The sequence below is a fragment of the Lupinus angustifolius genome, chromosome LG01 (assembly GCF_001865875.1).
Source record: "Lupinus angustifolius cultivar Tanjil chromosome LG01, LupAngTanjil_v1.0, whole genome shotgun sequence".
Taxonomy (NCBI): Eukaryota; Viridiplantae; Streptophyta; class Magnoliopsida; order Fabales; family Fabaceae; genus Lupinus; species Lupinus angustifolius.
Genome location: NC_032009.1, coordinates 25,015,000 through 25,027,073, shown reverse-complemented (window position 1 = coordinate 25,027,073; position 12,074 = coordinate 25,015,000). Strand labels below are relative to the sequence as shown.

General features: G+C 34.2%; 1 protein-coding gene across 1 annotated transcript; it reads right to left on the bottom strand.

Moving 5' to 3' along the window:
- LOC109358188 (NAC domain-containing protein 83-like) lies at positions 268 to 2,268 on the bottom strand. The gene is made up of 3 exons (XM_019602283.1): positions 1,909 to 2,268; positions 1,267 to 1,511; positions 268 to 756 (listed from the first exon to the last, which is right to left on the bottom strand). The coding sequence occupies exons 1-3, from the start codon at positions 2,087 to 2,089 to the stop codon at positions 493 to 495; spliced, it is 690 nt and encodes a 229-aa protein (XP_019457828.1). The 5' UTR covers positions 2,090 to 2,268; the 3' UTR covers positions 268 to 492.

Sequence of the window (12,074 nt, the reverse complement as noted above, 5' to 3'; positions counted from 1 at the left end):
TGTCATATAAATAAATAAAAAACAAAAGGTAGCATTTTGATTAGTACAAAACAAAAATTGAGATACTATTGAGGACAAGTGATTTCCATCCCTAGTGCAAGTGGTTAGTGAGAATGGACATCACTTGTTCCAACTTACTGTCCATAAACATGTCCCCCCTCAACAATGTCAGACAAGGTTAATGACACCAAATTGAGACAAATGATCTCCATCACCTACACTATCTAGTTCCATGTAGAGAAAAAGAAAAAATATCTAAAACAAGAAAGACCATTGAAATCACTAACTAAAAACATGAAAATAAACTTATTATACGAGATTACATGATAGAAAACAAGCATACAATATTCTTATACATCCACAAAATAACGAGATTTCATATATTGGAGGAGCAAATCCCTATGCATATGCTCTAGCTAGCATATGATCCATTTTCCTTAATGGATATAACAAATAAAATATGCATATATATAAGTGATGATTATGCTGCTCTTAAAAATCAGCATAGCCACTTGTTTCCTCATGTTCTAATGCATTTGAAGACACCTCTATGTTATTGCTGGAACTCGAACATGATGAGGATGATGTTGAAGAATGTTCACCATTGCTTACCGTCATAAAATCAAACAACCTTGGAAAACCTCGTGCTGTGTTTCTTTTATGCATGTGACTGGTGCTACCATCACTTTCTATTATACTTCTTTTCTTCATCAATAAGCGACATAGAACCCAATCTCCTATCTCGTTCACGTAATTCTGCAAACCCAAAAACATTTGACACATAAATATTTGCAAATTGCATGCAGAAATGCTAATTCTCATATTATTTTTTGAATAAATACTCATTTCATTATTATATTTTTCAACTTTACTAGTTTTCTCCATCAAAAAATGAAAAACCTAAAATGATCTCAAACTTTTTTAAATGTGAGTTAAATTAATTAGTTGATATCAGATATTGTAAAACATGCGAAAAATAACTAATTTATACATATTTAAAAAAGTTTGGGATCATTTTAGGTTTTTTCAAAACTTGAAGGACCAAATTAGTAAAGTCGAAAAACATAAGAATTGAAATAAATATTTACTTTTCATTTTTATATTACATTAGAAATGAAAATTTGGCTAATGTTAAATACACAGGTTATATACATCTCAATGTGTTAAAGAAAAATACTTCATAACTCAGGTAACCATGAGTGGTAAAAGTTTTTAACTTATCAATTAGTAGGTGTAAGCAAATATAATGTTTTAGATGAATCTTACATTTTCTATAGTGACAAGGCGATATTCGTGCAACACCCAATTAGTTCTAGACCCATTTGGAGATTTGCCTTCATAGAAAACAAGACTTTTTCTTATCCCAACAATCCCATCACATGTTGAAGTTGAGATTCTCTTGTCTGTTCCTGATGCTTTCCAATAGCCAGAGTTGGTTGTTCGATTCATACGATTACCATTTCGATACTTATTGTCCTTTGAGCTGAAAAAGTACCTCTCTTCACAGTTTCCTAATTAATCACACAAATATTGAATAAGAACGCTTATTATAAGTTCCTCTCCCTAAGCAGAAGAAGCATGTTAATGACTATTTAATTACAATTTTGTAATTTTGTACATGAGTCATTTATGCATTATCATTATTTGTGTTAGCATCTTTACCATATATGTCAAATCACATTTTTTAACTCATTAAAATTTAATAGTATAGATTTATAGTTGAGAAAAAAAATGTATGTCTTACTAGTTTTATATACTATTAGATTATCATCTATTATTTATTTGTAATCATTATTTAAAATTCATAAAAAGGGTAATCTAAATGAAATGTGCATAATGTATTCATCATGTATAATTGTTGAATGCGAAAAGAAATGATAGATTTAGTTTGAACAGCATTGTTGTTACCTGGCAAATCCCAAGGATCATACTTGCAAACATTGATCTCGGGAATTATAGTAGCAGGCAATGGGTATGAGAAGACCTTACATTTCAAGTATTGAAACACAAGCTCTTCATCTGTTGGCTGAAAACGAAAACCTGGTGGCAACTTGCTTATTCCATTTTTCACAAAATTCAGCTTGTTCATTTTCCTTAAACGGGTTAAACCTTCTCTTTAATTCAAAAACCACCCTAAGAAATAAGAATGAAAATAAACTAGACTTGGGCTATTGACTATGTCTATATCCCTTAAGGTCGTACTTATATATATATATAGGATGCAAATGAGAGAGAAAATATAGCATTGTGCAAAGGGGACAAAACTTAGCATACTGGATTTGTTGTTTGACGATTAAGTAAACGAAGTTCTTTTCTATCATGGTCTTAAAGATTATTTTCTTTGTCTTTTGGCGTTTGTAATATGCTAAACCTTTTAGATATGATAATTAAAAGCATTAAAGTATCCACATTGTCAATGTTATTATGGCTAAAATATGAGTAATAATATGATTGCTTTACTCCTTAAGTTTCGGTCTTTTTGAAAATTAATTAACTCGTCAATTTTGGGATATTCTCTTGATCGTTGGCATTTCGATCCACCATGCATCTCTCGACAAATTTGAACCTAGCACGAGTGAAGAATTCATTGAAAGATTTCACAAAGCTTGTGTATTGTCAACACCAAAGCTTTATAAAAAATAATAAAAATAAATTTTCCACTAATTGTTGATTAAGATTAGGGATGCAATTGGCAATGCATGATTAGATAAATTTTTGCTTGCACACCCTTTTCTTTCCCATTTAAGAGGGTTATTCTCGACCATTCTTTTTAATCTAATAAATTATCCTTTGCTTTAAATATAAATCATCCAACCATAACATAAAGCACATATATTCTTATCATTGTTAAAACTTCATCATATATATTTTATTGCCTAAAGCTATAATTCACATTATACAATCAATAACAAATGAAATACATCAAATTCCGTATTATTTAAATAATGGTAAAAGTAAACTACTCATGATGCCATACAAGTAATAAGTGTAATTTCCTTTACTAAAACAATTGTCAAGTGTTAGATATATTATCTACTCAACCAAACCAAAGGTGTTGTTACTTTTACATGAATTTTTTTATTCAAAAGTTTATAGGAAATTCTTACATGTGAGTTGATATTAGCGACTTAAGTACTTTTCTTTTATTCCACCTAAAGTTTCATAAGCCAAGAACTAACCACTCATTATCCTTAACTTACCTTTATTTTCTTAAAATTTTATATTCACCTTGTTAATTTAAAGTTTTCCTAGTGGATTTGCCTTATAAATTGATTATGTTGTAGGGTTATGTGCCGCATCTTTTATTTGTAAATTTGAATGGTTGATGGATATATGACTCAGACATACTTTGTCTATTGCAAGTGTGTTTATGAAGAACAAGCTTCTTTTCTCTTTTGAATGGTTAGTTTTCTTTATCATGATTTAGTTCTGCATTTGATTTTAGTTTTAAAGTTTGTGATTTCGAATTGAATGAGGGAAAGAAATGAAGGAAAATAAGCATATCCCTTTTTTGATGAAAGAATTTAATGAATGTCACATATCATTCATGATTTATTTATATGTTAAAAAATGTCAATTTGTAATAGGTTGGTTAATACACTAATGGTATATATATTATATATAAAAATAAATATAAGATAATAAAATATATCCTTATACTAGGAAATAACTTATGACATCTATATTGTTTTGTTTAGTTTTAGAAATATTTTTATAGAAAATGATTAAACATGACACATGTCATACTTTTATTGGCCAAAAAATATAAGTTATCTCATTATATCACGAGATACTTTATTTTCTATATACAAAATTATAATGCCAATATTTTTTGATATCTTGATTATCACTTTCAATGAATATTGATTCCAATAATTAAATTATTCACCTTTTGGTGGTTATGGGGAATTACAATCCTAATATACCATCATTATTATTCTCTTAATAATAATAAAAAGCAAAAACCATGCAGGTAGTCAACTAAGATCATATACTAAAAAAGCATTGATACTTTCCTAAGTTTCCTTAACGAAGAAGATGTTGATATCGAAGAAATACTATTTCCAATATATATCAGATTTTGAATGATTCACTCCCTTGCTATAAAATTAAAAGTGCGCTATTTTAATTTAAAAATTTATATGAAGTTCGTATACCATCTATTATTTATTTGTATTATATTTTTTGAAGAGTCAATAATAAATAAAAATGAATAATAGAGGACTGACAATATATAAAACTCTTACATTTTCACGACATATATTTGTACTCTAAAATTAAAAATAAAAACCCATTCTTGCATATTTGCATGTTACAATTCTTTATCATAATACAGCAGCAACATAAAGTTTCCCTTTGTGACTGTAACATCCTTTAAAATCCATTAAACCAGTGTCATGTAGCTCCTCTACTACACATGGGTCTCACATCTCTTTATAGTTTATAATAATGCATCTAAAAATCATTTCTATTTTAACTTGGTTTCCCCTCTTCTCTCTCCATTCTTCTCGGTGTGTGGAGCCTCTTCTACCAACCAATATTTCTTCTTTTGCATGCAATAATTTTCAAAGTTCATTAATTTTCTGCCAAAGTGAACTGCACTTTTTGTTTATCAAGAAAAACAGCAGAAAAGGCATGCTGTGCTTATTGCTTAACGCATAAGAAACTTTGTCAATGGTTTTCGCCAGGATCAATTGGACTTAATTAGTATTTCTAGCGCCTAATATTCGCAGCTCAATTATGAGAGTTTAATTCGTTGCAACATATCTATTCTTCATAAGCTCAATTTTTTTTATAAGCAAGAGAAAATGGATTAAAAGCACAAGGGTGCTAACCCAAAGATACAACCAAAGGACCAAAACAACTAGATCGAATACAAAATAGAATACTACGGATCAATACACCAATTAGCAAACGTTAAAGAAGTACAATCCGATTTATTACAGAACCAAATCCAAGAACGAATTTTGATAGAGATCATGAGATTTAACACGTCAAACTCCTTACCCCTGAAAGTTGATTCATTCCTTGATAGCCAAATAGACCAAGTCACCGAAAACCAAAGCATCCTCCACCACTGAGAGACTTTACGGCTGCTGCACAGATTCAAATGAGCATGAAATGCATCTACTGCATTTAGGATCCTATCTGATGCTGAATTATTAAACCAATCATCCACGTTAATGCCTAGCCAACCATAAAAGGCTGTCCAATTTTTTTGAGTGAGGACACAATTGACAAATAGATGGGAGACGTCCTCCTGATCCTGCTGGCAAAAGTTACACAGCAGCGACGATCCAGCAGGAAGGATTTGCCTTCTATGAAGCTGCGTTTTTGTGGGTAATCTCCCTTTTAAGAGCTTCCAGATGAAGCAACAAACCTTAGAAGGACAACAACCAATCCAAGCCTTATCCAGAAGCGAATTCACATCATAAACCCCCGGATTAAGAGCCAAATAATAAGTCAATTTAACCTCAAACACTCCCGAATTCACCTAGCTCCAAGACCAACCATCCGACTGATCCTCCCTGCAGCTAACCGAAGAAATTACCGCAATCATCTCTGAGTTTAACAATTCCTCCCACACGAAAACGTTGCGGCGCCAAAGCACATTCCACTTCCAAGCACCATTGTCCCAAAAGCCACAGTCCGAGACTACGACATCTTTATGGAGGACCACAAAAAACAGTCTAGGAAAACGCATAGTGAGACTCTCATGCCCAACCCAAATATCAGTCCAGAATCTTTGTCGGAAGCGCATCCCAAATATCAGTCCTTAATAAACCTGCAAATGTATTCCTCAACCACATCCCAACAGCTTTGAAGGAATTTAAAATTGAAGCCATCAGGACCCGGACTTTTGTCGGAAGCGCAACTCCAAACTGCATTCCTAATCTCAGATCTGCTGAAATCCTCAGAGATGAATCTCACCTAGTCTGTCGATAGAGATTTAAACTCAACCCCATCCAAAGTTGGTCTAATACCCCCCATACTGGAATATAAGTCTTTGAAATAATCACCAATTCCTTTTCTAACAACCTTGTCCTCCTCTAACCACTTGCCATTCACCTACAAACCCAGAATCTAATTCCTATGGGGTCTATTTTTCATACAAATATGAAAAAATTTAGAGTTTGCATCACCTTCCTTTAACCAGTTAGATCTCGATTTCTGAGCCAGCAAACTTTCCTTGAGGCAAGCAATCCTCCACCACTCCGCAGAGAGTCTACCCCGTTGGAAAACAAGAGCATTAGACAGAGGACCCTCTTCAGCAATCAAGTCCAAAGACTGAATTTTTGTGGACAACCCTAGAAGTTGAGAATCAAGATTTCCAAAATGCGATTTATTCCAGTCCTTGATGAAGCTTTTCAAAGACCGAAACTTCTCCTTAGCCACAAAAGCAGGCCAGCCTTGGATGAACATACCCTCCCAAGAGTTTTTTGCGAACTCTTTGAAATCCTTGTGTTTGAGCCAACAGTTATTGAATTTAAAAGGCAGGGGGCTTCTTGTAATCACCTTATACTTAAGCAAAATCGGGCAGTGATCCGAGAATGATCGAGTGAGAGCCCACTGAGAGACATCAGGCCAATGATTTATCCATTCATAAGACAGGAAAAATCTGTCCAACCTTCTCGAAGAAGCACCGCTAGATTGAACCCAAGTAAACTTTCTCCCGATAAGAGGGAGGTCCACCAATTCCATATTCATGATCTAATCATTAAAGAGACAAATCTCCTTGTTATCCAACCTAGACGAGACACCAATACGCTCCGAACTATCCCTGATTGCATTAAAATCATCCATGAAACACCAATTAACATTCACCACAGACCTATTTAAGATAAGTAAATCCTCCCACAAGGCCACTTTCAAAGGAAGATGACAGGCCGAGTAAATATTAACCAGACAACAATCAGCATTATCCTGACCTTAGCTACCAAAAACTGCAAGGAACCTAGAACCACGCACAACTGAAGAACGGGAAAACTTATAATCATCCCAAATACTCAGGATCCCGACCGACCGACCCACCGCCGTAATGAAATCCCAAAGACAATTATGATTACCCCAAAGCGAGTAACAGACTTTGTCTTCCACTTCTTCCAACTTAGTTTCTTGAATAGCCAAGAAATCCACCTCATTTTTAAGCACCAATTCCCTCACACCTTTTCTCTTAACCGCACTCCCAAGACCCCTCACATTTATTGATGTACAGATCATTGATCACTTTCCACAACCCTTTCAACTAAACCCGAAGAAGAGAAAGACCTATCTCTGAGTTATAATTCTTCTAATCTTGATATCATTTCTGAATCTTCCCCTACAAATGACACCCCAATTTCTTACCAATCTCCCAAATCTTTTCTGCCACATGATTACCCTCCTTCAAGTGTAATCTATTAACGCTTCTTACATGAGAATCATCAATAGAATTGCTAATTGAGGAGTCTAAGGGCTCTGATAACCCCTTTCCTTGAGAACATGCATCAACATTCGTGGGGTAGGATTTAGAGACCTGAAAAACCTTCTCACGAATTGGAGCCTGATTCAACGCCACGAAAGGATTAGCCTTCTTCTTCTTCCTTTGACTTTGAGAATGCCAGTTAAGAGAGCGAATGGCATGACAGGGAGGCATAAAGAATTTAGATTTTCCCTTTTTGAGGTTCCCCCGAGAGCTCCTAGACGGATTTCCTGAAGTTAAGCAAGCACCTATAGATTCTTGAAGAATAACACCAGACTTAGAGCCCGAGCCCACTTGGAAGATAGAGTTCCTGAAATGCTTTTTCTTCAGACCTTTTTTGCAGGCCTTATTATTCACTAATTGAAGAGCACAGAAATCCCCCGACGAAGACTTATTTTTGGAAGGATTCATGGGATCTGGCCCAATACCCTCGACTAACTCCTTGAGCGAGCCCACTAAAGAAGGCCCAACATCCACCTTTGAGATTTGATTATTGGCAGTAAGAGCAATGGATCCAACCACATGGATATTTTTGTCCATGCCCTCAACATTAATAAAAGGTGTTGTAACACCTGAAACGCTCCCTGCCATAACTTCCTCGAGCCGAGCACATTCAGACAAAGTCTCACCATTTTGAGCCAAAAATGGCATGACCCCTTGTGAGCACCTTTTAGAGGACAAGGAGCCCTCCAAAATAGGTAGCAAAACCGGAGAGCAAGGCACCAAGGAGTTAGAGGCCTCCATATTATCTTTCACAGGAACCGAAGTTAAACCGTCTAAATTAACCAAATTTTTTTACCGTTGCAAGCTAGGGGTTTGTCTCGTTAACCAAACTATCTGCCATCTCATCATCTTCTTCATCTTCTAACAAAATATGTTCACCCCAACAGGAGTCTCTGCCTTACCACGAATGAAGATCACTATTAACAGAATCTAACAACCTATGATTTACTTTTGAATTAAGGCTTAGCTGATATGAACCTCCCTCCAGCTCACCAAGCACATAATCTCCGACAGCCTCTATCAACCTCACAGAGACCACTTGATCATCCACCTTTACTTTCTGAAAGGAATCCACCACACTACCCCCTTCTAGTAGCACAAAGAAACCCCCTACATCTAATCTGTTCATTTCGCGGGTATCATTATCAAGCTTTACAAAGGACCCCAAAGAATTGGCTAAGAGCCTAAAGAAATCCTCTGACCAAGCCTGAGCAGGGACTCCTATGCACTTCACCCATGCAATTCTTTCTTGACAAGAAAAGGACGGTGAATAAGGACGAAAGGACTTAAAGATTTTAGAACTCCAACTGCCTTCTCTTTGAACATCAAGCAAATCATCATAAGACCTTCCTTTAAGAAACACCCACTTTCCTCCCGCAGGGATAGCCTTAATCGAAAGGAAACCCTCCTTAGCCGGAATGGCATTAATAGAGAAAATATCCTCCACCCTCTCAAGCTCCCCAACAATCATCTCCTTTATTTCAACCAAGCTTTCCTTAGTGACCTTGAACTCCAAAGCATCTACGAGAGGCTTCTCGACTAATTGAGCCTCATTTAAAAGAGCTTTTTTTCCAGTTCCTAGTGAAACCAACTGGATGACGGTAGTCTCCCAAAGACTTGCTAGCTCCTTCCAACACTTCACGACCAACAGGGATCGATCTACAGGATTCTAGACATTTAGCACTTTGCCTCTGAAACTTCGACGGGTTTACAATGACCTTGTAAAGACCAATCCAAGCATCTGATAAATCCTCCTTCAATTTCGAGATATCTATCACCTCTTAAAGTGAACAAAGCCAAATTTCCTTCCCTTCTTGTCACGCTTATGGGGAATGAAAACATCACCCACATTACCCCATTTAGAAAAGAACTTCCACATCTCCATCATCCCATGAGTAACTGGAAAATTGGTAAAGAAGAAAGAAATAGAATCTTGTTCCAGCGATTTGAAGTAACCTCTAGGATGATAACTAACATTGTTAGAGATGAACTCCTTGCCTCTTGAAGTCCCATGGCCTCGCCTGCTCTCAAACCCTCCCCCCTTCTCTCTATCTGATACTAACGTGTCATACATGATACAACAAGGGAGTCAATGTATACTCTAATATCATTGGTTACAAAAATTTAATATATATCAACTTTATATTTTCTAACGGAAAAAATAAAATGATATATCAAGTAGTAATAACATTAGAATAACAAATGTGTCCCATAAATAAGCAAATATGTAAACTATTTCATATATTGCAAGTAAATTCTATGAATTATTAAAATAATATATTCTCATACTAAATTCTCATACTCATACAAAGTGGCTTATGTCACACCAATCATTGATAAATAAAATATCATTTTGTAACATATACCATTTTCTTATGTCTCTAAAGATTTGTAAGATAATTGAATAAAATGATATATCATTTTCTATTTACCTGTGTGTGATCCAAGCTGATTGAGTTGCACAGGTATTAGGTTTTGGTTTTGAATTTGGAACATGAACTTACCCAAATTCCCTGATTAACTCATACTAAAGAATGTAATATTATTAGGGATATATGATCTCTATTCTCGAATTTGATCCTTGAATTCATATGTATAATAAAAAGTTAAAAACACCGTCTTGTTCATATGCCTAACCACACTTGGAAAATTAATTTCCTTATGAGAAACTGTTTTCAGTCCCCAAAACATTGTTTTCATTTTTATATATGGGCCAATTTTCACGCTAGTCATTGGGCTTTGTAATGGGTCTCATATTGGTTGATTTCAGGCACACCCACCTGACAAAGAAAAGAGCTCGTTTCATCCCTAGTTGTGTACCATATCTTCTGCTAGGGTTTCACTAAGAATTTCACTAGATATACTCTATAAAAGATGTTATATGTGAGATATAAGAAAATTAAAAGATAAATACAAATCATATCATGAGTGTAATATCTATGTACTGCTAGTATAAAGATTTCAACATACTAAATATGTCATCATAATTTATTTTGATTTTTTTAAGAATCAATAATGATTATCTATAAATGATGAATTGATATAGTGGCAATGTATAAAACTTTTGTACATACATCTTTTCCTCTTACATCATACTAGTGTGTTGACAGTCACTATTGTGTCTACTAACCCGCTTCCATGTTGTTTGTAACGTGTAGTTTGTATGTTATAAATGACAAATATAGTACTTTGTGTTAAGTATTTATAATTTGCAGTTGAATTTATTCGATTTGTGTAATGTTCAACTTTTTTAAATATACTTTCAAAATAATAAGATAATGAGAGTAAAATAAGAAGTTAATGTTATATAGTTTTTTTGTAGAAATAAAAAGATAAAAATGGCAAAATAGGGAATCACAAATTACACCATAGTGTGGTGATTATTTTGTGTTCTCTCTTGATCAAGTGTTCTCTCTTGATAAATTTCATTCGGTCTTAGTTTCCAATTTTTGCAAGTGTCATTCTTAATGAAGAAAATACCAGATTATAGGCAATCAATTTTAGAGTGCTTAATAGATAGTTAAGTGTCAAATTTGTAACCTCTATTGCTACTCTTCAATCCACTTTCCTGAATTAGTTTTAGCAGTTATAGCTAGCTTTTTATGTTCTTTTTTATAAGAATGCAATGGTTGAACTTCATTGTTTGATTATTATGCCACATATAATTCTTATTACTTGGAGGATTAAGTTGATGCTCCAACCTGTACTGCATATAAGTGGACATTAGACATTGAGCAGTAGATTTCTTTGTAGACTTTTCTTTTCCTTTCATGAAGATACACTTTTCTGTAATCTTACAGTTTTACTATGAGAAAAAACTTGTCTCTGATTGGGTAAGTTATTAATGTAGTAAAATTGTAACTTAATTCTCCAAATGCAGCAAGAAAAGCAACTAGCCATGGTTAATGAAATTGTAGCAAAGCTGACAAGTACATGTTTGGGACAAATGCATTGCATGTACTAGGGGTGAGTGTGGTCTTGTAAGGCTTGTCCTTTACCCAATCATAAATATTGGTAGCATCATTTTTTGAACATGGATTTGTTCTAGACCTAAAGCTAAAATGACCCCAAATATCGACTGAGACATTTAAACCTGGACCTAAATCGGATTAAATATAATGCATATATCTTTTAGAAAAAACTTTCTCAATATTTTTCTTATTATTATATATTGAATATTGGCTAAAAGAAAAAGATGATGAAAAGACTTTCTTGAGCCAAGCAAAAAAGAAGTAGCTAAAGATCATCTTGAAGAAATGAAGAATTTCTAGCCAAGTAAAAAGAAGTGGATATGGTGAAACCAACATTAATATTATTTTCCTTTGGCCACATATTCTTCAAGAGCTCTGACTATAAATAGGAGCGCTCCATGCCAGTGTAATGCACACCAAATACTTAGCTTAGTGCATATTCTCTCTTCATGTTCTAATTCTGTGAAAAATACTTGAGTGAGAGTGAAATTGGGTGTACTTGAGTTTTGGGAAGTGAGTGAAACACTTGTAGTTCTCTTTTATCATAGTGGAATAATTCTTATTTCTCTTCAGCTGTGGACGTAGACAAATTGTCAAACAACATTAAATTCTCAGTGTCATTTTCTCTATTATATTTT

Coding starts and splice junctions, on each gene's coding strand:
- LOC109358188 (XM_019602283.1), bottom strand. CDS start 2,089: ATGAACAAGCTGAATTTTGTGAAAAATGGAATAAGCAAGTTGCCACCA. Junction 1,512..1,908: donor TGATCCTTGGGATTTGCCAG/GTAACAACAATG, acceptor GTGATTAATTAG/GAAACTGTGAAGAGAGGTAC. Junction 757..1,266: donor GCCTTGTCACTATAGAAAAT/GTAAGATTCATC, acceptor TTGGGTTTGCAG/AATTACGTGAACGAGATAGG.